This window comes from Pezoporus flaviventris, unplaced genomic scaffold (assembly GCF_033815535.1).
Source record: "Pezoporus flaviventris isolate CSIRO_AGI_PZ_B2104156 unplaced genomic scaffold, CSIRO_AGI_Pfla_v1 ptg000063l, whole genome shotgun sequence".
Lineage (NCBI taxonomy): Eukaryota > Metazoa > Chordata > Aves > Psittaciformes > Psittacidae > Pezoporus > Pezoporus flaviventris.
This window is the reverse complement of record NW_026892611.1, coordinates 680810-706381: the sequence shown is the minus strand read 5'-3', so window position 1 is coordinate 706381 and position 25572 is coordinate 680810. Positions and strand designations below refer to the sequence as shown.

General features: G+C 49.3%; 5 protein-coding genes and 1 long non-coding RNA gene across 12 annotated transcripts in view; 4 read left to right on the top strand and 2 right to left on the bottom strand.

Annotated features, from left to right (window-relative positions):
• The window catches only part of NLK (nemo like kinase), a 43946-nt gene extending 40666 nt beyond the window's left edge, over window positions 1-3280 (top strand). For both annotated transcript variants that reach the window (XM_061469920.1, XM_061469918.1), the window contains 3 exons: window positions 70-268; window positions 1026-1119; window positions 1578-3280. In XM_061469920.1, the coding sequence (XP_061325904.1) occupies window positions 70-268; window positions 1026-1119; window positions 1578-1632 (348 nt within the window). In that variant the 3' untranslated portion in view covers window positions 1633-3280. The remainder of the gene's footprint in view (window positions 1-69; window positions 269-1025; window positions 1120-1577) is intronic.
• A 626-nt stretch (window positions 3281-3906) lies between these two features.
• Window positions 3907-6379, top strand: TMEM97 (transmembrane protein 97). Its single transcript, XM_061469899.1, has 3 exons — window positions 3907-4062; window positions 4808-4952; window positions 5471-6379. Exons 1-3 carry the CDS (start codon window positions 3940-3942, stop codon window positions 5719-5721), a joined length of 519 nt encoding a protein of 172 aa, XP_061325883.1. The 5' UTR covers window positions 3907-3939; the 3' UTR covers window positions 5722-6379.
• A 633-nt stretch (window positions 6380-7012) lies between these two features.
• IFT20 (intraflagellar transport 20) lies at window positions 7013-8575 on the bottom strand. Its single transcript, XM_061469898.1, has 4 exons — window positions 8429-8575; window positions 8133-8218; window positions 7758-7861; window positions 7013-7347 (listed from the first exon to the last, which is right to left on the bottom strand). Exons 1-4 carry the CDS (start codon window positions 8553-8555, stop codon window positions 7266-7268), a joined length of 399 nt encoding a protein of 132 aa, XP_061325882.1. The 5' UTR covers window positions 8556-8575; the 3' UTR covers window positions 7013-7265.
• Window positions 8576-8644: 69 nt separating this feature from the next.
• Window positions 8645-19061, top strand: TNFAIP1 (TNF alpha induced protein 1). The gene is made up of 7 exons (XM_061469923.1): window positions 8645-8773; window positions 11037-11377; window positions 12882-13051; window positions 14160-14249; window positions 14354-14406; window positions 16329-16524; window positions 16745-19061. The coding sequence occupies exons 2-7, from the start codon at window positions 11161-11163 to the stop codon at window positions 16961-16963; spliced, it is 945 nt and encodes a 314-aa protein (XP_061325907.1). The 5' UTR covers window positions 8645-8773; window positions 11037-11160; the 3' UTR covers window positions 16964-19061.
• LOC133277796 (uncharacterized) lies at window positions 9169-23420 on the bottom strand. Its single transcript, XR_009746334.1, has 3 exons — window positions 23280-23420; window positions 22223-22335; window positions 9169-9349 (listed from the first exon to the last, which is right to left on the bottom strand). It is a non-coding gene; the product is annotated as an uncharacterized LOC133277796 (long non-coding RNA).
• Window positions 23421-23773: 353 nt separating this feature from the next.
• SGSM2 (small G protein signaling modulator 2) overlaps window positions 23774-25572 on the top strand; it is a 44008-nt gene continuing 42209 nt past the window's right edge. For all 6 annotated transcript variants that reach the window (XM_061469897.1, XM_061469892.1, XM_061469895.1 and 3 more), the window contains exon 1: window positions 23774-23909. In XM_061469897.1, coding sequence (XP_061325881.1) covers window positions 23853-23909 — 57 coding nt within the window. In that variant the 5' untranslated portion in view covers window positions 23774-23852. The remainder of the gene's footprint in view (window positions 23910-25572) is intronic.

Here is a 25572-nt window from a genome sequence, read left to right as displayed (position 1 = left end):
AGGCTGCTCCAGCACCTCTGCAAACATTCTGACTGGTTTCTTCTGTTTCCCTCAAATGCCATGTTTCAGTCCAAAAGGATATCTGCTAAGGATGCCTTAGCCCACCCATACCTCGACGAAGGGCGGTTGCGATACCACACTTGTATGTGTAAATGTTGCTTCTCCACCTCCACTGGAAGAGTTTATACGAGTGACTTTGAACCCATCACTAACCCCAAGTTTGATGACACTTTTGAGAAGAACCTCAGTTCTGTTCGGCAGGTGAAAGGTGAGTAGCAGTTATCTTTGCATCTGCATTTATCCTCCTGCTCCATCCCCTAGTCCTGTGTGGGCAGGATGTGCAGCCTGCTGCCAGTCAGGTGAAATGAGGAGGATCAGTCCTGGTCCCTGGAAGAGGAACCTGCTGCCACAGATGGTCACTAAATGCCAGCAGTTGCTCTGTGGCACTGGAGACTTGAAGTCTGATTCCATCCCAGCAAACAGGCCATAAACCAGATTTGGGGCTTCTGAAACCAGATCCAGTGAGGAAAGCAGAGCTTTAACAAGAGCAATGCGATCCGAGAAGCAGCGGTAGGGATTTGGGCTCTGGTGGCAGCTCAAATGACTCCAGAGGAAGAGAGGGACAAGAAATGTGTTCCCTCAGCAGTTCCTGACAACCAGTTCCATCGCATGGAGCTCAGTCCTGGCACCCATCACATGGAGGAGCAGCCCCTTGCCAAACCTGCTTTTAGTTACACCCTAAAACTGGGATTTATCCCATAAGTGGTTATCACCAGTTCAGTGTTAGAGTACTGACTGGGGTTTTATTTCGTATATAACTTCATTCCAGTGTGCACAGAAGAGTTCTGTGTGAATCTGTGTGGTGAGGTCTGGCATTGGATTCGATGCCGGGAAGCTAGAATTCCCTGCTCCTTCTGGAAGTGTACTTGCAGTGGAGGAAGCTGCGTTTCCCTCCAGCCTACACTGCATTTCACTGGAGCAAAGTGTTAATTCTGTGGTGTTTTGTGCTCTTCCCCTACGTACAGAAATAATTCATCAGTTCATTCTGGAACAGCAGAAAGGAAACAGAGTGCCTCTCTGCATCAACCCTCAGTCTGCTGCTTTTAAGAGCTTTATTAGGTAACTGTATGTACTCACATCTGATATTAATTCACATTTATTAGTAGTACAGAATTCACACAGCCCGTATGCTGTATGTTTTAAGTTTCTAAGAGTAAGGAAAGGCCCAGAGATAACTTTTTTGGGGGGAAAAACCACCTTTGTGTGATTACGTTTTAGGATATCTCGATGAATTCTTCTAGAATTAAAGTGAAATGTGCCAAGGTTTCAGGTAATATTTTTGTGTAAAGCACAAAATTCAGGCTGAAAGTGAGAACTGGGGGGGTTGATTGCAGAACTGCACTGTAAAACCAGTAAGGGGCAGGCCCGATGGGTGGAGAACCCCCAAGCCCGTCAGTAGATGTGGGGCAGGACTGGTTGTTTGGGGTGTTTGGGTTGGGTTTGGGGCTGCAGCATTAACTGTGGTGTCCTTGAGCTCTGGCAAGTGAGCACTGACTGTCTGTGTCGCTGCGTTGCAGTTCCACGGTTGCTCAGCCATCCGAGATGCCGCCATCTCCATTGGTCTGGGAGTGAAGTGGAAGAGAATAAACTACTGAAGATGTAATGTAGCTTTCCACTGGAGCCTGGGATTTGCAATTCTGGAGGTTAATCATGCTTGTACTGTAATTTTACTAATGAAGTTTTAAATTAACAACCACTACTTGTACAATATGAATGATATTTAGAGCCGTACTAGACTTTTAATCTTGTAAAGTGGTTGTGCTTTTAGAAGAGAATATTTCCCCCAGAGCTGCACGTGTTTGATGAATTGTGGTGCAGCTGCGGTGGCTCAGCTCGGAACAAACGGAATCGAACCAAATTTGGGGAGGGTTTGTCTTTTCTTTTCCTTTCTGTTTTCTATTGCAGTGAGTCTGTACAAACACCTTTTGATATTGAGCCATTCCTGAGGATTTTGGGTTTTCTAAAACTAAGGAATACAGAAAACTTGACTGCGACCAATCATGAAGTCACGTCGGGCGATGGCACGTCCCCGACCGAGCCCTATAAATAGCTTCTCACTAGAGCTGTGATGGTGATGTGTGCTGTTCTAAAACCAGATGTTGTGAGTAGAGAGAATGAGTTTGTGACTAGGAGAGACTAAACTTCTGTTTCCTCACCCAGTATAAATATATATATATATTTAATCTATTTTTATTAGAAGGTTTTCTGCTCTTTCTTACATGAAACCCCCCAGCATGCATCTCTGTGTGTAAATAATGCCATTGATGGGCTGATTTGGGCGCTCCCCGGCATCGTTGCTGTATAGAGAGGAACTAGCTTGCACATTTTAGGTCTGTGAAACTTTGTGAGAACCTTTTCCTGCACTGGAGAGTTGAGGAAAAAAAAAAAAGGAAAAAAAAAAAAGGAAAAAAATGGGGAAAAAAAAAAAAAAAAAGCCCATGGGGAATTCTGTGACTTGGTGTTCGTGGCTTTAGGCAGAGCTGTGCAAGTCTTGAGATGTCACCGTAGGACCTGACTTTGGTTACCGTTTGGCTCATTGTTTTTCTGTTGGAACACTGAATTCTGTGCATATGTATATATGTGAACACAACTGAAGGCCTCTACCTCCTGGAGTGTACAACTTGCTTTGTTTACCTCCACATGAGTTTTGTTTTTTTAAGTTCAGCGTGGAGACTCGAAACTTGAATGTCCCAACTTTTGTATTTAAACCGAGACAGGAAAAACCCGCGCCTGTTTTTCACCCGTACCAAGGGATCCGCAAGGGTGGTCTGAGCCTGGGAGCAGCGGTCTGGAGGGAACGCGTGTGTTTGTTACGGACAATTAACTGTTAAAGTTATTGTAAGTTATCTGTATTTAGCAGAGTATTTTCAACACGAGTGATCTGAGCTGCAACTGGAGACTGTCAGTAAGTTATGTTTGGAAGTTTTAACTTCAATGAAGTAATTATTTGCTGTGAAAGAGAGGAATAAGGTGGGATAACGGAACAAAGATGGGGCGATGTCTTTGTTTCTGTACGAGGCTCCTGAGAATAAAACCAACTGAAGCATTTCAGTTCACTTGAATGAGAACCGTGTGTAATTCCAGAGCCCAGGGCGACACTGGTGTGACAGGTAAAATCTCAGAGGTTGGTCAGTTAATGTGGCACACTTGCTGGTCACTTTGTAAAGTGTAGATTTGAAGTACAGTGGTGAAAACATTAAATGTGACATTTGAAACCGGAGTGGTGGTATCTTCATTTCCTGCCCGAGCCCCCCGCATTTAACAGTGAATTGTTCTGATCTGGATCGAGTTCTGGCTGAGAGGATGCAAGTAAAAAGCCTTTGTAACTGCTGCTTTGGGCATGGTTTTGGTTTTTACACACACACACACACACACACACACACACACACACACACACACACACAATCTATACACATACATACACACAGGTCTGTATCCATCCACACGCATACAGGCACATGGCACTGCGTGCCTGAAGTTGTTTGCACACAGACACAGGCCCCGGTTGTGGAGCCGTCTCCGGCCTCAGCCGCACCCTCACCCCTGTGTGTGCCCGTCCTGCGGGAGCCGAACCGGATCCGCTGTGGAGCAGAAGCTGCTGAATGAACCCCGTGTCCGGGTGTTCCCGGTGTCACCGCCGGACACAACCGGGTTCATCGGGGAGGGCGCGAAGGTCCCGGTCCCCCTCCAGCACCGCGTGCGCGCGCTGGGGCCGGTACCGGAGGGGGCCCCGTTAAGGCGGTGGCTGCAGGGCGGGCAAAGCCGGGCGGACCCGCGCCGGGCCCTCCTCATGCGGGGCTTCCGCCGCCGTTAACGGGGCAGCCCCGGCGGCAGGGGGGCGTGGCCCCGGCGGCAGGGGGCGTGCCCGGTGCGGCGGCGATGGCGGCGGCGGCGCCGCGCTGGCGGGAGCGGCTGTTCGCGCTGTTCTTCCTGTCGCACGTGCCGCTGACCGCGCTCATCGATGCGCAGCCGCTGCTGCCCGCGGGGCTGCTCCCGCAGGCCGTGAGTGGGGACGGGGCGGGTGGAGGGGGGGGGGGGGGGCCGTGGCTCCGGCGGCGGCTCCGCAGCATCCGGTGTGTGCGGGCACCGCGGGGGGAGGAAACGCTGTGAACGGAGCCGCATTTAACGCACTGGGTCCGTGCGGTCTCCGGGGGGGGGGGGTGTGTGTGTTCTGCTTGATCCCCCCCCCACCCCGGCCCGGCCCGGCCCGGCCCGCAGGTCGGGAAGCGCTCCCCGGGCCTTGGGTTTGGTCCTGCTCCCGCCCAGGCCTCAGCCCCGCTCGTGCTCCCACCGAAACGTGCGCGGGGGCTGGGACCGCAGCGGGGGGTGGATACCGGCGGTTTGCGGGGGTCGGAACAGGGTGGCCATGAACACCAGAGCGTCAGTCAGAACGGAGGTGGGTGGAAAACGGCGCTTGGCATCAGGGGGAGCGCGGCCAGAACCTCTGCGAGCTTTGCAAGGAGGGAATTCGGGGCGTGCCATTAGAATTGCCTGTGGAATTCCTCCACTTACAGCACCCGTTTGTCATTAATAGTTAACCAGCAGATCTCAATACGTATCTCTGTGTGCAAAGTCCAGTGTAAAACCCTGCTGGAATTTACCTTTCTCTCATGGAAACACTCAGCCAGGTGCTTGCCTTGAGCTGTCCCTGCATTTACCCCCAGTGATGCTCCAGCAGACCAGGGTCACTGTTCTGCTGCCGCTGATGTTCCGTGCGCTAACGTGTTGCTCTGTTCTCTCTCTGAAGCTGACGGAGCTGCTGCAGTGGTACGCAACCACCTTCAGGGACCCCCTGATGCTCCAGCCCCCGGAGTGGTTCAAGGCATTTATCTGTTGTGAAGCTTTCCTGCAGCTGCCCTTCTTCCCCATCGCAGCCTACGCCTTCCTAAAAGGTTGGTGTCAAGCAAGCGTACAAGCACGTCCTGAGGGGTGCTGCCACGCAGCCTGCATTCTGTGCGGCAGGGGTGGAGGTGTGGGTAAGCAATGGCAGGGGTGTGCCAGTGGAGCGCTGCCGTGTTCTCAAGGCAAGTTCCATCTGAGACAGCAGAAAAGAACAAGGGCTGTTGCAAACAGAGGCCATCACTACAGGCCTGGTCAGCTGCAGTCATTTACATGGGACCAGCACCATGTTTTGACACCTGGTGTGCTCCCAAAGGAGATACGTTCCAGGTACTCATTGTGCTACTTGAAACGTTTGCGATCACACCACTGCTCTGTATGTCATGCTGTTACTGGTGACCATGTAAACCATGTTGGTACTGGTACTTAACAATTTTTCTGTTACCTATTTACTGTATCTTGTGCCTTATCATGTCAGAGCTAGAGCAGTTAATGTTCAGGTAGTTTACAAGCTGCTGAATCCTCCTCGCTTCAGAGCACTTAAATACGCTTCCTTTTTGCTGCCCTGCAGGGAGCTGCAGGTGGATAAGGACTCCGGCCATTATCTACTCCACACATGTGGCTACCACTCTGGTGGCCATCCTCGCGCACATCCTGTTCCACGACTTCTCGGGGCCGGAGCAGCTGGGACCTCGGACGCAGCGTGAGCGCCTCGTGCTGCTCTCCGTGTACGTGCCCTACTTGCTGATACCGCTGCTGCTTCTTTACACCATGCTCTACAACCCCCACTACAACCACGTGGAGAAGCGGAAACGGAAGTAGCCCGCTCTGCGGGTCGTACGTCCAACGCTGACGCAGAGCCTGTGCTGACGTGGTCCTCTGGGACAAACGCTGTGCCATGGGGGTGGCTGCAGCAGCCGTTCCCAGCGCACCAGCTCCCACAGGGAAGAACGGGCTTGGTGTGAGCTGAGCCCCGCGGCTGCGGCGCATGCAGGGGAAGGCGATTCCCACCTCTCCCTGTCCCATTGTGCCCTCTGCAACGGGAAACCGGACTTCAATCACCTGATGTGTAACTGCGTGGTGGGGGGATGCTGCCGCTGATCCCTGTTCCCAAGAGGACTGCCAGGAAACCACTTCAGTCAGAAACGTGTCTTCCAAGAGCTGGTTATACACAGATCCCCAGAGCGACGCTCCCAACACATTCCACATCCTACAGTCGCTCTGAGCTTCCTCACCCCTTCCTTTAAAATCCCGCCTTCCTCTGCTCTGCTTCAGTTTTGATTGTCAGTTAATTTGCTCAGTGATAATACAATGTGCCCAAACTTGGATTTACTAATGCCTGAAGTGACCTTTGTTGGACACTGAGGCATAATTCCTGGGGGATTCTCAAGTACGTCAGGGATTGTGAACAAGGGTTGGCAATTTCTCTCTCCATAAAATCACTTCTCATGTGGAAATAAATAAACGCATTAAACTGCATTTAGTTTTCTTCAGGGAATGACTAAAAGGAACTTAATGACCATGAGGCAGTGTAGAGAGTTCCCACAGTAAATGTGTGCATAAGGTACAGTGAAGAGAACCTACCACTGACAGAAACCCAGGGGTGGTGGGCTTGGTTGTGGGGTTTTTAAGTTCTCAATTTGAGCTGCAAGAATCAAACTTGAGGAGTTTCATCAGTCTGGGGCTCCATCACTTCCACCACCCACAGAATTCAACTCTAGTGGTACTACCGGTATGGATGTACCTTGGGCATAGCTTAAAGTTCTTAATTCAGCTGATTTCCTGCTGTTTGTGTGTGTGTGTGTAATCGATCCATTCCGGTAACTGCAAACTTCCTGGGTTTTCCTAACTCCATGAAAAAATAATCTGGCCAATACGTGTTCCTGCAGAAGTTCCTGCTGCTTGCCTGCTGTGTCTTAACAGACAAGACAAATACTACATGTGACAACCACTGTGACTGTCCAGGGAGCTGTAAACCCTGAAGCTCAAGGCTAACCTTCTGCAGAAGGCCCTAATTCTGGGGTCTCCAGAAAGTCTGAAAACAATCATTTATTTCCCCAATTTCTTTCAAAGAGCTGCATAGTCCCAGAAGGCAGAGACGTGACATAGCAACAGCAGTATCAATTCAACTGTAATTTGGATTAGAAGTAGACTGTACAAAACTTATAAAATCAAAGGACACAACAGTCTTCACCCTGTTAGAAAGCCCTCCTTATTGCCACTCGTAGTGTAAGTCACTCTGAATTCAAACACTTCCATTGGTATGAACAAGCTCTTCAGTCATACACAGTGAAAAATTGCATATTTTGAAGTTTGAAGTTCTCAAGATTCTGGAATGGTCAAGTTTGGTTTTATCTTAAAATCCTCTATTTCTGGAAAATGAATTGGTCAATGAATTCGTTCTGGTCAGCTTCAATTTTACACAGAGTCTCGTACTCTACCTGGTACCTGAAAGATAAAGCAGGTGGTCAGCAGCTCCCGTGCTGGGTCAGGACACTGCTCCTGGGCTGCAGGGAAGGGACTTGGGCTCCAGAGTCCTCCGCAGAGCAGCAGCTGCGTGAGATGGACCCACGGTTCTGCAGTGCCTCCGTGTGCTGGACAAGTCAGAGCTCACTGGCTTCCCCAGCTGCCCCGTCTGCTGCTGCCCCTCGGTTTAGCCAGTCATCAGAGACGGGCCTTAAGTGAGCCCTTTGCCGGTGGCTCCACGTTGTCCACACGTGCTCAGTGCAGGAGGGCACACCTTTGCTGAGCAGATGGGCTGTGTGGACGAGCTGAGGCAGTGCCCAGCAGCCACGCACAGAGGGGAGATTGACTTCCCAAACTCTGCAGTGCCCCAGAGTACCCAACAAGTAACTCACCTCTGCAGCTGCATCTTCTTCTCAGCTATTAAAGCCTGAAGTTGCTGCTCCTGAGCTTCCCTCTGCTTTGCCATAGACTTCAGCAGGTTCCGCGCACCGATGGCCTGTCAGGAGAGGACAGTGCTGTAGCTGCAGCGGGATCTGTTAATGTGTTTAACCCCTCTCACTGCTGACAGGTTGGGATTCAAGTGTTTCAGCCACACCAATAGTAAAGGAGGGTGACACCACAACACTGATGTACAGACAGAAACAGGAGCAGTGGGACTGTTAAACACAGGAGTCTGGGTGTACGTGTACAAGCCCTCCAGACTTCAGTATCACAGAAAGGCCTGCTGGACGCTGATGATGCTGTGAAGTGTGATCACCTGCACATACCTTCATCTTCTCGCTTTCTGCAGCTTTTGCCAGCTGATCCACAAGCTCAATCAAGCTCCCCACTATCTTCTGGAATTCAGCTATTTCTGCAAAGAAGAGAGCACGGTGAAGCACCATCCACAACACCGCCGCGGCAGGCGAACGCATTCACCACCCGCTGCAGTCCTTAGCTCAGCTCTATTCCTGGCGCTCCCGCACACGGGTACGTGTTCGGGTTTGTGGCAGTGGCTGCCAAACGGGAAGAGCGGAGCAAAGCGCCGGCGCCCGGCCCGGTGCCCGGCCCCGCTGGCACTCACTGTCCAGGAAGGCCCCGCACTCCTCGCGGAGCTGCGCCGTCTGCTGCGCCGCCTCGGGCTCCAGGACCCGCAGCTTGTTCAGCTCATCGAAGTGCAGCCCCGCCGCGCCCAGCGCCGCCTGCGCCATGGCCCGGCCCGGCCCGGCCCGGCCCGGCCCGGACACCGCCCGCTGCCACGGCCACGGCCGCGGGGCGCGCTGGGAGCCGTAGTCCGGTGGCGCCGGCGGCGCGGGGCAGGCCGGGAGCCGCGGGGGCCGCGGAGCGCTTCCGGGTCGCCGGTTCCCAGCGGGGCGGGGAGGAAATGAGCTCAGGCGGCGGCCGCGGGGCTGCGGGCGGCCGCGGGCGGGTGAGAGGGGGCGCGCTGCGGGCAGGGCCGGGGAGCGGGCCCCGGGGGAGCCGGAGCCCTCCCTGTTGTGCGCTGCCGTCCGCCGGTGGGTGAGGCCCGCGCAGGCCCGGCCCGGCTCGGCTCGGCGGGGCCGGGGTAGGAGGCCGGCGCGGGGAGCGGGGCGCTGGTCCCCCCGGTAGGACCGTCCCTTGCGCGGGGAGCTCTCGGCAGGGCCCGGTGCCTGAGCTGTCTCCGAGGCCCCCTCCCGCTCCCACAGCGGGCAGGAAGGAGCGTGGAGACCCCCTCGAGTGCTGATGGATGGGGTGGGTAAAGGCTCCACCAGGCTGTTGTTTGCAGGGAAGGCCTGCTGGGTAACGAGCGCGTGAGAGGGACAGCACCGAGCCCTACCTGGACGGGCGGTGCGGGGAGTTCTGCGCCCGTTCGGCTGGGCTGGAGGAGCAGGTGAATCCTGAAGCGGCAGAACGGGCTGAAGGCCTGGCTGTAGTGAGTACGAGCAGACGGGTCGCTGTTGAAGTAGGAGAGCTCTGTGCGTGGTCCTGTCTCATTGCAGAATCAGTCTGGCCGTCCTCGCAAACACTCTTCTTTCTGAAACAGGGATGACTGAGGGTTAAAGCAGGGCAGGACACTGATGGCAAACGTGAGGTTAAGAGCCCTATTTTTACCACGGTTCTTAACTACAAGACAAGATGTAGTTGTTTCTGGCATTGATTTAGCCATAACAGGTCGTAGTAAGCACCTATGAGTGGTTGGAAGGAACTGTGTCACTTGCAGAATGTGGGCCATTCTGAGGGATTTCGCTGTACCCCCCTCAGCTGCTTTATCTGAGGAATGAACTTCACTGTGACCCTCACGTTCTTGGGGCTTCCCTGGTTGGTCCCATGTGCAGTGCCCCAGCACTTCGGTTTGCTTAGGGGCTGCTCAGCGTGGGCATGGTGGTGGGAGAAGCTTGGTCCTGCCTGGTTGTGGCCTCAAGCTGGAGCTTGCCATGGTGGAAAGCAAGTGTGGGAGCCCCAGTTAAAGCGTTTGTGGACAAATGGAGCTCTTTGGCACTAGAATTCTTAGAATTGGTTTGTGACTGATGATCTGCACAGTGTCTATGTTGCTTGTTATTTAATAGCTGTTGTAGCATTTGCTTAATTAGAATGAGTTAAGAATAGCAGAATAACGTTGTGTTTTAGGTGTTGTTCCAAGTTCAGTAGTTATTCAGATCTCTGGCAATTTTAAGATACCATCTGTAGTTGCCACGTAATTTGCTGTGCAGACGGATGGATGTGGGCTTTTTCTCTGTTGAAAGCTGAGGTGGGGTGAGAAGGAAGAGGCTGTGGGATGAATAGCAGTATAATTAGCAGGTTATTTATTTATAAAGGTTACTCATGAGCCATAGGCACAGGATGGAGAGGGGAGGAGGTATTTGTAGTCTGAAAGTTTTAAAACAACGACAACAAAACCCCAAGAGCTAAATGCTTTTGAGAGCATAATTGTTAGAAGAAAGATGGGTGAGAAGCTTGTGTTTGTACTTCTCCAGTTACAGAACTTTGGATCTGGCCTGTTAGAGTTTCTTTCTTTGTCTGTTTCTATTTTGAGCTTATTGCCAATGGGAAGATAAAGCACAGTGAGACTGGGGAGAGGAGGCAGCAGTGAGTGGCTCGATGGGTTTTTAATGGAGACAAACGTTCCACTTGAGTGGATGTTCTTGGCAGGGGGAGTGTGTTAATTTTTGGTTATTTTTTTTAATAATTGACTCTTGGCATTCTAGGATGAAGGAAGAAAAGTTTTGAATGAAAGGAGTTGCCAGGAAGTAGGATGTTATGGTCCAGCACTGCAGTGTGGAGGCATCTGAAAAGACACTTGTCAGTGCCTCCAGTTGAAGAGCAAACCCCCAAGCCCCACAGGTGCAAACACCCACCCTGCTGAAGGGAGGGCAGAGAGCTCTCCCCTGGTGTTCCAGCTCTGCACAAAGGGTTGTGTTCTGGGAAGCTGAGAGGGAGACAGGTTCCAGCCCGTCTTTGAGCTCAGACCGTAGTGTTGTGTGGGGTTTGAAGGGGAAATAACAGGAAGCCTGGAAAAGTTGAGTGTGCCTCAAAGCAGGAAGGCAACTGTAACGTGACTGCATTCATTGCTGTGTGAGCTGACAGAGCTAAATCCTGGTTTGTCAGTGTGCGCAGATGTGTCCTTGGGAATCTGCTGAAAGTGTCTCTTCGTGGGTTTGTTGTAAACAGACATTCCAGGCTCCTGTCCTGACCTCATGCCTTCCTGTTTCAAGGGCCCCATGGTTGTGACAGCTTTTCCCTTGCTGTCCTCGTCTGGTGACTCGTGACCCGTCACCAATCACGGCGGAGTCTATCAAGCCCACGCTCTGCAGGGTCGTCATCTACCTCCAGAAGGAGATGTCGGGGGACACGTGTCTGACCACCACCCTCTGCCCGGCCGCGGGGCCCAAGCCCAAAACCTGCAGCTTCAAAGGGGGCAGCCTTGGCAACAAGTACGTGCGCCTCAATGTTGGGGGCTCTTTGTATTACACCACGGTGCAAGTCCTGACCAGGCACGACACGATGCTGAAGGCCATGTTCAGCGGCAGAATGGAAGTGCTCACGGACAAGGAAGGTGAGGAAATGTCTTTTGTTGTTGAGAATTTTGTAACAACAGTTTTGTAACTGGGGTTTGCTGGTGGTCTTTAAAATACCTCAAGACTACGCTCGGTTAAGGATGTAGGAGAAGAGATATTCCAAAAATAACTTGGAACATTAGGCAGCCAGTTCCCATTGGTGCTGTCAATCCTCTGTGCTTTATAGAAATGTGCTCTTTTGTTACTAAAATTAACTAGCAGAAGGACTGGTTCTTTCCTGTGCTCACAGCTGGTGTGCAGATCCTTCGTGTTGTTCTGAACAGACAGTCTGTAGGTTGTCATTTCTGTCGTGTCATGTAGTGGCATCATTGGAAATGTGCGTGTGGGGAGAGATGCTCAGTTTTCATCTTCCAATCTTGGCATAACCGTGCTTGCGATGTTGAAAACTTTTTTTTCCCTCCTCCCAGGGGCATGTTCCACTTGCGGTGATGCTGTGACGGTGTTTCGCTGTCACTCAAGCAGTACGTCACCTCCTGCAGGGCACTCGATATTGATTGGCTTTATAAAAATCCACTTTACACTACAGAGAGTAGAACAAGAAGGATGATAAATATCAGCAATGGCTACAAGTGCTTTCATTTTCCTTTCTTTCATAGTCCAGGGCAAAATGACACCTTAGGAATGGGGTTTGTGTCACTGTGGAGGGGAGGCTGGGAGGGGCTGGCAATTATTTAACCTCTTGGTGTTCCTGAAAACTCACATGCAAAAGCTCTTTTGCCTGCCCAGATGACATCAGTTTAAACTTGATGCACAGCAGTGTGTTTACTCAGGCTGAAACAACTCCTTGTGGTTTTGCATATCACACAAACCCAGTTCCCCTTGACTGGGTCTTGTTCAGTGTTAGTACAGCTAACCGCATTTAGCCCAGCAGCTCTGTGTAGGAGCCCCAGCCTGAATGGAAAACAACTGACAATGGAAAACAGTCTGACAGCTACAGCTGCAGACCCAGCAGTCGTTGGCATACTTTTCTACGTCATTTTCTGTTCCTAGGTCCTAAAATAACACTCTGCTGCTGCCTCCTGCATTATGGAAGAACACTTGGCACTGTATTAAGCCTTCTGCTGATGCGCATCCTACATGGCCATTGTTTGCTGTCGAGTCAGACATCCTGTTTCCTAGTGAACATGACTTCAGGGGTGTTTTACAATTGTGAGAGCTGTCTGCCTCCTGTTTCCTGCCTGCATCCCTTCTCTGCTCCCTCCTGATCTGCCTCTGTCCTGTTCTTGGCTCCTGTTTGGAGACCAGAACAGCTTTCTCCCCGTACTGGGTTTTCTGGGCCAGTCTGCCTTTTAGCATCTTTGGAACACTTTCTGTTCTATAACCAACTTCAGTTTGCTCGCAGTCACCAGATTTCCCTGAAGGAAATGGGAAGAGTACCATGTGGTGTTTAAGGAAGCATCAGGCTTATTTAACCTCTCCCAGCAGCTTTTCCTTGCGCCCTAGAGTTGAGGCTGTTGAAATGATGTGATGGTTATTTTTCAGGCTGGATCCTTATAGACCGTTGCGGGAAGCACTTTGGAACAATTTTAAACTATCTCCGGGATGACACGATTGCACTTCCAAAACACAGGCAGGAGATCAAAGAGCTGATGGCAGAAGCCAAATATTATCTCATTCAGGGCTTAGTGGACATGTGCCAAGCAGCCCTGCAGGTAAGTAGAAGTAGCCTGCAAAGTTTTTCATGGATGTTTTGCATGTAAAATTGACATAAGACAACTCGAGAGAGCATTTCATGGTCTTAGAGATAGCATCAAGTCTAAGAGGTATAGAACAGCCTGGAGGAAAATGAGACGGCAGTCAGGTGAGTTGTGAGAGCGAATCCAGGATGTTTAGCAAAGCCAGGGTTGTCCTTGCTCTGGGTGCACGCCTGGGGTTTGGAGATGCTTTGAGTAAGAGACACTGAGTGCTTTAAGGACATTTCCTTGTGTCAGTTTTGTGAATAGTAATCCCGTAGTAGCTTTATTCATTTTAGAAGTCTTTGCATTCAGCTGATTGAAATCTGCTTGTTCTGCCAACTTTTGAATAAGGTTAGCCCAGATGCAATATGTAGAACTTATTAAGATTGTGAAAGGGATGCTTCTTGCAGGACAAAACTTAGTAATTAATAAATGCCTCACATACTGGGTTCAACATACTTGTATCCACTGAAAAAAACACAAAGCCACACTGAAAATTCTCCTTCTGGATTGGAATTGAAAACCTTTCTTCTAAAAACAGAATGTTCTAAGGCCTTCCAATTAGCTATCGAGCTGTCCTTAATTTGCTACATGAGGAATCTGGAGTCACAGACTGCCACATGCTCTCGATTGTTGCTTTTATATCAGAAGGAGCTGAAGTCCATTTGGTGACATGCTGTTCTTGCCAAATGCTCAGTTCATAGTGGCTGATGCTGTTACATGCAGCAGTGCTTAGAGTTGATAGAAACTAGTGCAAACCCTTTCTATCCTTGCTTTCAAAAAGGGTGGAATAATAAAACCACTGAAACCAAATACAACTTGAGCTCAGAGTCCTTTGCTGTAGCTAAGGACATCCACCTGCATCCCAATAGTTCCATTCCGGCTGCCTTCTGGGGCTGAGCAACCCCCCTGCAGTATTCATGGGTGCAGATCTGTGTGGTTGCTGTAGCAACATGGAGCTTGTCCTTTGCATCACACGGTTTGGAAAGTGGCTGGAGGGGTTGGAGGAGACAGGAGCAGTGCTTGGCTTTAGCATTTATCTCCCTTGAGTTTGTTTACTCTCTCTTTTCTTTCTTTAAAACAGGACAAGAAAGACTTGTATGAACCTGTCTGTAGCATCCCCATTATCACATCTCCAAAGGAAGAAGAGAGACTGATAGAATCATCAATGAAAGTAACTGCTTTTCCACAACTACCCAGTGAGAAACTGATTTTTTGCTAAATGTCTTCAGACACAGACCTTAACCTTTTCTGCCTTTTCCCTTTCTTTCCCCACAGCCTGTTGTTAAGCTGCTTTATAATAGAAGCAACAATAAATACTCCTACACCAGGTATGTCAGGCTTTTTTCCCGCTGGAATGGGGAAGTTTCCCTTTGACTATGGGAGTGGAGGAGGATGTGGGATGACCTAACTTGGGGTTTTTTGCTTACAACATTGCTCTTCTATGGATTTGAGTGCAGTTAGTTCAGAGTGATGTGTATCTGAATGGCGTGTGAACACAGCAGGCAGTATCCATTGAAGTTTAGTGTACAGTTCAGTTGTGTAAGAAACATGAACAGAGACAAGGGACAAGAGATAAGAACAACGGTTATTAATGTTGGCTGAAACTAGGTATAACTTCGGTAATGCAAAACAAACCAGTAACCAGAGCATCCCTACCGCATCAGCTTAGCTTGATTTTTTGAGTCTGCAGGTACCTCTGCCAGCAGTCTTTGACCTACAGACGTTTTTAGTGCTCCAGTGCCTCTATATGAATTAATTTTTTGTTTACAAAGGGAAGTACCTGTTCTGCTCAGGAGCAACCCAGATAGGGCCAGGGCAAGAATTTACTGGCTTTCCTTCTATATAAAGAAACATTATATGTTTAGTTTTATGCTGTAAATATCATGATCCCTTTGTTAAGATGCTACCAGAATGGCTTTGGGTTTTCCCTAGCCAGTCATTGAGGAGATGTGAGTAATCCTTTATGCTGTGCACAGTCCTCATTTTCAGCCTTTTCCATCCGAGATGCAATCTTGAAAGTTTTTTTCTCTAGACAAACAGTGTCTGGCTGTCAAGAGAGATGGATTCTAACAATCATGGTATTTCAGGTAGTGGGGAAATGCTACCTGCGGGAGTGCTGAAGAGCAGCAGCCTGGTTTCAGCAGACTGCATTCTGTATCTGCCTTATCGGATTCCTCCCTGTGTTACCCTTTAGCTTACAGCTGTGATGCTAAAGCAGCACAGAAGAGCACATTATTCACCCTGGTCTGGAAATGAAAACGTACCAGTAAGGAGAAAAACAGAATCCTAGGTACCAGGAGGTGCTGGTATCTCAGCTAGCTGGAGGGTTCTAACTATACCTTGCACATGAATCTGCATGCCTTGCTGGTGTTTGAATGAGGCATCCTTACTTAAAATTCCACGCTGGCTGCTAGCAAGCAAAGATTTTTTCCTTCTGTTCTTCCTAATTAACAGTATAACAGGAGCTTTCTCAGTTGTGTTGTCAGTGTGGTCTAATAAGATAAATGGATAAAGTTTTCCACATTCTTTTCCCAGCTCTGCCTCTTTATAGAGATTGGAACTTCGCATTGGCTGAATCCCAGATTGCTTTATCAAATGATTCTTGGGAGCTGAAGGCTTTGGTTGCACATCATTCTTTTTGGATTTAGCTCTGAACAGAAATACTTCTCAGACTAAATATTTTATGGCCCAGTTGGATAATCTCATTAGCAGTGTCTTGATGCACAAGTATTTCATTGCCTGCCTGGGCTACTTGCAAATGTCAAGATACTCATGAAGTAAGATCTTGTGTCTCTGGGTGAATTTTTGGCAGCACGGTGTGAACCTGGAGCTTCTGGGTCCAAAGACCGTGCTTTCAGCTGGCCTTCTAACACGTGTTAGCTCTTTAGATTTTTCCTGTTATGAAGCTAAAGGGAACTGAAGTGAACATGTCATTTAGTGGTTTTGAGCATCAGTCGAGAGACAGTTATAGCGCGCTGATGTAATGATTTGGGAGATCGTGCTGTCGTTGTTAATTACATAACTTGACCTCTAAAGGCTGGTGTGTTTGCTCATGGGCATCAGAGCATCTTATTTGTATCTGAAATTGGCTATTACCCTCTCTTTTCTTGGCAGCATATGGCAATGAGTCACTACTTATTTGTAGTCTTCAGTTAGATCAATGCTTAAAGCTGTAGTGGAACTGGCATATAAATTCTGTAGAGATGGCCAACTGAAAAACCCCCATGTTCCTTCTGTTGTTGTGTTTCAGTAACTCAGATGACAACTTGCTGAAGAACATAGAACTGTTTGACAAACTCTCGCTCCGATTCAACGGCCGAGTGCTTTTCATTAAGGATGTTATAGGGGATGAAATCTGCTGCTGGTCTTTCTATGGGCAGGGTCGGAAACTTGCTGAAGTCTGTTGTACCTCTATAGTGTATGCTACAGAGAAGAAGCAAACCAAGGTAATGGAGTTTTCCCACCTGCCCCTTATGGTTTAAAGAAAATCAGGTTGATGATACATCACAGAAATATGTAGGTTTTGTATAACTAAAGCCAAATTGCTAGAGGCAAGCAATATCACTCAGTAGAAAAGCTTTGATACTCCCTCTCCTGCATGTTTGCTGTTTTTCAGCCATGTAATCCTGCATATATCAGGAAAAGGATGTGCGTTCTTTTCTGTAGGTTGAGTTCCCCGAGGCAAGAATTTATGAGGAAACACTAAATGTCTTACTGTATGAAACCCCACGCGTTCCTGACAACTCCCTGCTGGAAGCAACCAGCAGGAGCCGCAGCCAGGCATCTCACAGTGAGGATGATGAGGGGTTTGAACTTCGTGACCGAGTGCGCCGAATCCACGTGAAGAGATACAGCACCTACGATGACCGTCAGCTTGGCCACTAGCACGTCCTTCAAGGAGAAGGGGGTTGGTGTCAAGGCTCATGTTGATATTCTTTGAGGGAGATCAGGAAGTAGGGAGGGATTGGTTGGATTCTGTGGATTCATCTTCATTTGGCTTCTTGGCTCCATAGAGAAGCAAATGGGCATTTGTGCACACAAAGCAACACTAAAAGCCAAAGGGCTTTCAGAGACGATGTTCGTTTTGCACCATGTGCTTTAAATGCAGACTGGTCCCTTTTCATGCCACACGAGGAATGGAATTCAGGATGCTGATTCTGACAGTTTGTGGTTGCTCTTTGATGTCTAAAGACTTTGCCAGGTTTCTTACTTCCTTGAGAAGTCCTGCTCTTCCCGAATGAGGTGGTGGGATTTGAAAAGCTTTTCCCAGATACCTGCCCTTTTTAGGGCTTTGTATAATGGAACTTTGAAGTTTTTAAGTTGAAATACTGAAGAGGTGGCAGAGAGAACTTGAACGTGGCTACTCTTAGTAAACACTGTCTGATAACCCCCAGAAGAAATGGTTAGCTACCCTGTATTCAGGTGCACTGCACTTGTGATTCTTCCACCTCCTGCCCCAGTACACATTCAAAGGTTTGTGTTGCAACAAAGCTTATCTCTAAAAGTCATTAATTCTGAGGCAAGCTCTTCCAACGAGGTAAGACTCAAGTCATGAGAAAACCTCCCCTAGTGGAAGATCTGTAATGAGTTGTCCTGGGAGATGGAGAAAGGGGTTTGGGGAAGGAAGAAACCTTTTCAAGTAAGAAAACATTAGGAAGAAATCATGGCAGGGTTGCTGTTCTTGAGGCCTGTGATAGTGTAATCCTGTTCATATAAACAATGGCAGTCTGGGAATTAGTTTTTTTTACATTAGTTTCTTCCTGTGGCTCAGAAGTGCTATTTGATGTGAAATTTCTCAAGCAGCAGGGGAAAAATTGCAGTGACTGGGGAAGTACAGACTACCCAGTGTTCTGTAAGGCTAGATGATGTTCACATAGGGAAGAGTGAATTGTTTTGTGCTCTGAATCCCTTCTCGAGCATAGAAGTTGAAATGGAAAGAGAAGAACAGTCATAAAGATCTTGTTCTATCATGAAACTGCAAGAGGCTTTGGGCACAGGAGAGGGGTAGCTTATACTGAATTTTAAACTGAAATAATCACTTCTGAGTGCTTGGCTGGGTGCTTATTGTAAAGGGCCTTTCAGAAGGTTGGAGTCAAGGCAGCTCTGCACACTGGCTCTCTGGAAACAGTTTCGAGTTTAGTGTGAAAGGTCCTTACTGTATTTTTAAATGTTTGTGTTTTCTACATTGCAGATTCCAGCATTACCACTGCTCTAAACAGTGATCACTTGATGGCTGCTCACTGGCAGCTCTGCGCCTGTGGCAGCAGTGGATCATGCTCCACAACTGCTTTGCTGTTCTCATGTTGTACATGAACATGGAAGCTTCAGATTCCATGATGATTGGTCTGGAACTGTTTTGGCCAGTGCCAAATTTATGTATAAGTTTTAAAGCAAATTAGTGCAAAAGCCTGACAAGAAAATAATCCCAAATGAATACAGTGAAGTCACAAGTAGAATTAAGATGGTAGATGGTTTGGTTGTAATAGAAGCAGTGGAAGGAACATAAAAATGCTTTCCACTCATTTAGGTTTTTGAAACTGAAACTGTTGAGGCTTGATAAGAAAACACTAATGGCTGCAAGCTGTCAGGATTTCACTACCCAGCCAGGCCTCTGCTTGTGTCAGGAATTCCCTTAATTCTCCCCACATTCAGAAGGCAGCATGGCCCCGGTGTTGCACCTGCCTTTTTGTGAAAGGCCTCTTTAATAACCTCTTTTCTTTTTATATTTCTTCTGTAAGCTGTTTTCCAGATGTTTTTTCTATTGTGCCCCTGAAAATACAGCTGCTGAGATGAGTTGTGACAAAGATCTTGGTGGGTTTTTTTTCCTTTAATTCTGTTAGAGTGTGATGTGGATAGTTTAATTTTTTTCCCTCCACTGATACTATTTAAATTACGCTGTGGTGGGTGCTTTGAAGCTCCCAGCAGAGCCTGTAGTGGTGGGGTCTTTGTCTGCACTTAATAGCATCCATTTGGTCTATTGTACTTTTTTGCATCTTCTAGCAGGTAAGTGCCTCCATGTGTGGCACTTCTGTGTCTTGGCAAATGATTCAGACTATTTTTTGTTGTTACTATCATAGTGAGTGTTACCAGAGTGAGTGATGATGCTAGCCTAGCAAAACTGTGTTTAAAAGAAGCCATCAACAGAAAAATGGCATCTTTGCCTTTATTTTCTGTGGGTAGTACAGGTATGGGAAGGAGCATATGAAAGAGAATTGAGTATCTGACCCACATGCTAGTCCAGAGGGTTTCATTCTGTGGTCAGATTCTGTGCTCCCAGGTTTCATTCATGAAATGGATTCAAATTGTGAATTATTACTCTCTAAGAAGCAGAGAAAAGCATGTGTTTTGGTTTATTTAGGTTTTTTTTTCCCTGTCTCCCATAGCCAACAAGTAGTATTAATTTCAGATTTGAATTTAGATGAAATTAATCTTGGAAACAAGCTGTTTTGAGAACCATCTGGATTGTGAGAATCTTCTGAAAAGCGCAAAATAACTTCTTGGTATTTGTGGAATATCAGAACTGTAAGCGGTTAGGAATGTTCTTTAAATATGTACAGGTTGTCTCTTCATTTCACCTTCTTCTCTCATCCCCATTCATTCTCCCTTCTCTACCCCCAGTTAGTACTGACCACAAAGCATCTGCTTTTAGATTAAGATACAACTAGAACTGGAATTATATTAAAGAGTGCTTGGCCAGTGTGGACAGAACGCTGTCAGTCTGTCAGCTTTACCCAGAGTAGAAATCTAATTGCATAAGCATCTATTCAAAAGACATTTCAAAACCATGGTCTTGATGTTCTTTGTCCTGGTAAGATTTTCAGGATGTGGCAGAGATCCCAGTTAAATACCTGTGGCTGGGTTTGACTGGCAGTGCTGTGGTTCCCTCCACTGGTGGACAGACAGGAACAGGACAGCAGGAAATCCTCTGTGGAGGTGTGCTATTCAGACGTGCACCAGGCTGAAATGATGTAGTGTTAGAGAGATCCCCTCCCTTGGTGGGCTGCTGTTTTTTGGTAAAATTTGGAATTCCTGGAGTTTTTTCTTACCTAAATGCTTACAGAATTGGATCATTTACATGAAATCTCAGTAAATGAAATGCAGATGTAGCTGCAGCTGTCACACAATTCATGGGTTGAACACTTCTCTAGTACAGGTGATAGGGCACTATTTTTTCTGGAGTCCTGCTCCAGTACAGGGTGTTAACTGAATGTCCTTTCCACCAAAATCATGGCATGAAGATTTTTACAGTCTCTGTGCTACCAGGTTCTGATAATTTCAAATACCTTAGTTTTGAGGTAACACATGCTGTGTATTCTAATCCTAATTGTGCTTTCCTTAATTGAAGACTATAAATTGTTTTGGCAAGAACATTCTAGAACATAATTGTACAACCTGGTATAACAGAGAAAAAGCGGCACTGAAAAGGATGGTGCAGTTTTGAAATGCAGCATTCACTCATTTGTAGTAAGCTGTCCACCTTTGGAGAGGGCAGCCAGCTGTGCTTCCTAGGAGTATTCTCTGCTGGCTTTATATATCTCAAATTATGATCCCTATTAGGACAACAGAGTTCTAATTATAGGCATTTGTCTACAAGGTAAGAGAATTGTAATGGATTCCTCCATAGACCATCACGCTGGGTGTGTTTACTGATGTGTCTGTGAATTTGTAGCCTCCTTTAGGAGGAACAAATGCCTTTTTGCTTCATTTGTAATGGATGAATTCTAACCACATCAGCTTGCATTCGTTAGCTGCTGGAGCTCTTTCTGAAACCTTACTGTCCTTTTCACTCCCAAATTTAAGTGAACTTTTGCACAGTCAGATGTTAGATTGAGAGGAGGAATGGACGCCATTAACTGCCATCTGTACACCAGTACTGTAATGAGGGGTTGCATGTTTCTGTAATGGGGTCCTCACATACTGCAAAGCAGCCTGAGTCCTTCACGGGAGAAGGAGACGTGGTGCCTTGAGTGAGTGTGTGATGTTAAACAGCTTCTCAGTACCAGTGTTAATTAGGCAATAATGTCAGAAGAGAGAGCTCTGCAGGGGAGCAGCCTCCAACTGCTCCGTAAATGACAAGACAAAGCTAAATGTTTAACCTTCACCTTGACATTTAGATTTTGGAGCAGGAGACGTTTATCCTATGGTAATGTTCCATTCCACTGGCTTTTTATCTCTTACACTTCTTGGTTAAAATATAAAATAAGTGACGGAGACTGGGAGGGCATAGGGGGGACTGGTACTATGGAGCTATTGAAAAGCTGCACTCTGCTTGGCACAAAGCTTATTGGGGTTTTGCTCAGAGTTTCTTTTTCTCAAGATTTTTTGATTTTCAGACATAATTCATTCTAGGAAATAGTGATGAAGTATTCCTTAACTGAATGTGTCTGGCCCAGCAGTCCCTATCTTATGCAATTAGATTATATCCTCTGACAATCCTTGGCATTGAACCTTTACAGCCAGATTTCACACCATCCATTCTGCTAGGAGAGCTGAGGTTTTATTAAGCCGTGAGTGGGCATGAGTCCTGTTTCCAGCTTTGCCACTAACACAGTGACGTACAGCAAGCCAGGTTTTCTGTAGGTGCATATTTTTTCCTCATCTGTAATAAAATGGTGGTAAGACCCTCCCCTACCTCAGAGGGACATTGAAGCTTCATTTGTTTAATAATAGTGCAGGTCTTTGGATTTCTATAATAGATCCAGAGGATAGTAAATATGATTTCTGATCTTGTTTAAACTGACATTCTGGGATCAAGCAGTTTTCTTATAGCATCAGGCTTGGTTTTATTTGTATGTCTAACTTTTAAGGGTCACCCTTATGGATAAAATAATTAGTTAATGCAGTAACCATATTAGCTCTTGATTAAAATGTTTTTTCTTTTATCAGTGCATTAAATGGAACACTAATTTTTAATAAAGTGTTATATTTTGTCTTCTGTAATTTTTTTTCCAGCATCAAAACTTTTTGTCTTGTTGGTCTCTGCACTGTTGTTCTGCATTTGAGTTATGATCCTCACCATGAATTTAGGATTCCTGAACCATGGAATTCCTGGATCAGCAAATGGGTTTTGTGTTAGACGGAGCTGTTGCTGTGTTTCACCCATGCCTTGCAAGTGCTGGCTGTGTGTAGGAAGTGTCAGTGTACTTACAGGTGCTCTGCAGGCAACTGGCTTTGATTTTTCTCTGGGCTTTCCTTTAATTGTAGAACATTTCAGTGGCTGCAGTGGCTTTTCCTGTTCATGGAGATAACTTCATTTCCTAGTAAGAATCACAGAACACTTTGATGTTGCATTAAGCCTACACACTTTATATTATCACAGAAGTAACTCGTCTTTTGAAATCTTTAACATTGAGTGACAGAGGAGGCCTGGAGGGAATTGGATCCAGAGGTTTGGTGTGTGTTCTGCAGTAGGTGTGCCATTGAGGTACCCAAGATAACCTGTCTGTCCTATGTAGCTGTTCCCTTTGCTCCTGTCACCCTGCCTTTTGAACTAAGCCACAGGGGGTTTTATTGTGAGCAACACCTGCAAAAACTGTTCTGAAGAGTGTTGAGTGTCTTTGGAAGAAGAAACCTCCTGTGTCACTGTGGTTTCCAGCGCATGCTGGCTGTGCTCTCACTTGTGCTGTTGGGAATTGGTTTACCTGCAAGGTGGGTGCTCCTACCCTGACTTTGTGCTGGGTGAGAGCTGGTGGAAGCAGCCACTGTGTCGGGACTTTGGGTTCTTGTGACTGGGTGATAGGATTCAGCCTCTCTGCCGCCTCTCTAAGAAATGGAACAGCTTTTCTCCTCGTTCCCCTCTTGTGCCTGCACTAACAGAGGTCTGCCTTGGCCTTGGTGCTGCCCAGCTCCTCCTGCCAGCTCCTTTCTGCACCGTTCCCTTGGGAACTCTCCCTTTGCCTGGGCATTCCAATGGCATCTTTCCCTTTGCAGGCACAGCTCACGTAGGGTTTGCAGCAGCAGCTGGAGGGCTCTCTGGTTTAGTGAGTATCCTGAATACCGGGGCTGAGGGAATGGCTTTTGCCTACGTCCTTATTTGCTTTGGGAGGAAGAGCTTGAGCGCTTTCTGAGCACGCCCTGTGGCTCTGCCAAGTGCTGTCCTTTTGCCAGGATCGAAAGTGAACCACATGAGTCTGCTGCTTACTCTTTGAGTGGAAAACACGGGAAGATGCTCTAGGGAAAGCACGTTTAGCGTGTCACTAACCTCATGCTTCAACCCCCTCCTTCCCTTCTGTAGCGAGGCCGGTGTGCCGCAGCCGTGCTCCGGTACTGATCCAATGGGCTCCCTGGATCGAGGCTCTTTCATAGCCGGGTTGGTACCGGAGGGGGCCGGGGCCGCCTCATGGCCGGGCTGGTACCGGAGGCGGTCGGGGCCGCCTCATGGCCGGGTGGGTACCGGAGGGGCCGGGGCTGCCTCAGGGCTGGTACCGGAGGGGCCGGGGCCGCCTCATGGCCGGGTGGGTACCGGAGGGGCCGGGGCTGCCTCAGGGCTGGTACCGGAGGGGGCCGGGGCCGCCTCATGGCCGCGCCTCTCCTCTCCTCACCTCAGCGAGCTCCCGCCGGGCCTGGTCCCGCCCCCGCGCCGTTGCCACGGCAACCCCCAGGCGGGGCGGGGGCGGCAGGTGCGTTCCCGCCCGTTGGCTCCGCCCTCCGCCTGACGTCACGGCAGTGGCGGAAGATGGCGGAGGGTCCGCGCGGCGCGGAGCAGCCGCGGCCGGGAGCGGCGGAGCCTTCATCCCGCGGGCAGCGCTGAGCGCGGCCCCGCTCCCGCTCCGCCATGAGCTGCTCGGCGGACGCCGTGAAGGAGAAGCTGCTGTGGAACGTGAAGAAGGAGGTGAGGGGAGCGGGAGACCCCCTCTGTGGGGCGGCGGGGCTCCATGCACGGGCGGGCTCGGGGCCGCCTGCGCGCCCTCCCGCCGGGCTGAGGCGGCACCGGAGGGTCGAGCCGGCGGCGCGGTAGTGGCTCCGTGTCCCCTGCAGCGGCGGCAGCGGCGGCGGTCGGGAGCTCGCCCGGGGTCCATGGGATAACGCTTGGGGCGAATCGGTGTGAACCGGCGGGGGGCGGTCAATGGAACCGGAGTGGTTGGGCTGCAGGTGTTGGACCCTCGGGTCCGGTGCAGTGGGCGGCCCCTCCGCGGCTGGGTGGGTGAAGAACGGCTCCGCTCTGCCCAGCTCTGCCGTGCTCCGGGAGCGCTGGGCTCTGCCGGGGTGACCCGCGGGGAGCGCTGTTTGTCTGCGGGGTGCTCCCTGCGGCCCCCGGCTCCCTCAGCACCCGTTTGCTGAGGCGGGTCTGCAGCGGGCGAAGGCCCGGCTCCCCCCGCGGGCCTGTGTCCCGTACCGCTCGTGTCTTACAAACTTCCTCGTAGCTGCGAGCTCAGAGGAGAGAGGGGCAGGTGGGTGGTAAGGCATCGTCCCGAGGGACCCTTGGGTGAGCCCTGGCAGCAGCGTGTGCCCCTGCGGTGCTAGGGCTGTGCTGAGCGGAGGAGGCTGCGTGGGTTCGGGTGGTTCTTTCACAGCTGTGTGACATTGGGGCAATCTGAGATCGATTTCAGATCAGCTGCCAAACACCTGGTGGGTGAAGGGGGATGATGGCAAATCTGCCACACTTGTGTTTGGGCTCGTACACAAGGACATGGTCTTACTTGGGCGAGGCCATGAAGGTGCTGTAAGGGCCAGAGCAGCTCTGCTCTGGAGCCAGGCTGGGAGAGCTGGGCTGGGTCAGCCTGGAGAAGGCTCCTGAAGGGGAGACCTTAGAGCAGCTCTAGTGCCTAAAGGGGCTGCAGGAAACCTGGAGAGGGGCTTTGGACAAGGGATGTAGGGACAGGCCAAGGGGAATGGCTTGAACCTGCCAGAGGGGAGACTGAGATGAGCTCTTAGGCAGGAGCTCTTCCCTGTGAGGGTGCTGAGGCGCTGGCACAGGGTGCCCAGGGAAGCTGTGGCTGCCCCATCCCTGGCAGTGCTCAAGGCCAGGTTGGACACAGGGGCTTGGAGCAAGCTGCTCTAGTGGAAGGTGTCCCTGCCCACATTGGAACTGGGTGATTGTAAGGTCCCTTCCAAGCCAGCCCATTCCATTACTCTCTAGTAGTCTGTAGTAGCTCTTCAGTCTGCAAAGAACAACGTCCCTTCCCTGGGAGGATGCACTCCGCAGGACAGAGCTCTTGCTGCATTTTGTGTTTGGATGGAGTGGCTCTTGCTGCGGAGCAAGGTTTGTGCAGGGAACACTGTCAGGATGCTGTTCGGGGTGCTATGGGGAGAGGTGTGGGTGCTGTGAGCACACCTTGGTCTGTGAACGTGTTCCAGGTGGAGCTGCTGGCTGAGTGAGTGACCCCTGCACTCGAGTCCCACATTTTGTGGTTCTGTGGCATTGGGAATGTAGCTGCCTGTTCTTACACAGGAGCTCAGTGAAGATGTAATGTTTATCCATCACTGCAATGAGATGTATTTTAAAAAGCTAACTATCCTCCTGCTCCTTCTGCTCCCCCAAGTCACAGCTGGGC

Bases quoted from the DNA above. Each gene is read 5' to 3' on its own strand.
- TMEM97 (XM_061469899.1), top strand. From the start codon at position 3,940: ATGGCGGCGGCGGCGCCGCGCTGGCGGGAGCGGCTGTTCGCGCTGTTC. The intron at 4,063-4,807 runs GTGAGTGGGGAC...CTCTCTCTGAAG, and splicing joins CGGGGCTGCTCCCGCAGGCC to CTGACGGAGCTGCTGCAGTG. The intron at 4,953-5,470 runs GTTGGTGTCAAG...GCTGCCCTGCAG, and splicing joins AGCCTACGCCTTCCTAAAAG to GGAGCTGCAGGTGGATAAGG.
- IFT20 (XM_061469898.1), bottom strand. From the start codon at position 8,555: ATGGCGCAGGCGGCGCTGGGCGCGGCGGGGCTGCACTTCGATGAGCTG. The intron at 7,862-8,132 runs GTATGTGCAGGT...CTCTCCTGACAG, and splicing joins CAGAAAGCGAGAAGATGAAG to GCCATCGGTGCGCGGAACCT. The intron at 7,348-7,757 runs GTGAGTTACTTG...TTTATCTTTCAG, and splicing joins AAGAAGATGCAGCTGCAGAG to GTACCAGGTAGAGTACGAGA.
- TNFAIP1 (XM_061469923.1), top strand. From the start codon at position 11,161: ATGTCGGGGGACACGTGTCTGACCACCACCCTCTGCCCGGCCGCGGGG. The intron at 14,250-14,353 runs GTAACTGCTTTT...CTTTCCCCACAG, and splicing joins TGATAGAATCATCAATGAAA to CCTGTTGTTAAGCTGCTTTA. The intron at 16,525-16,744 runs GTAATGGAGTTT...TCTTTTCTGTAG, and splicing joins CAGAGAAGAAGCAAACCAAG to GTTGAGTTCCCCGAGGCAAG.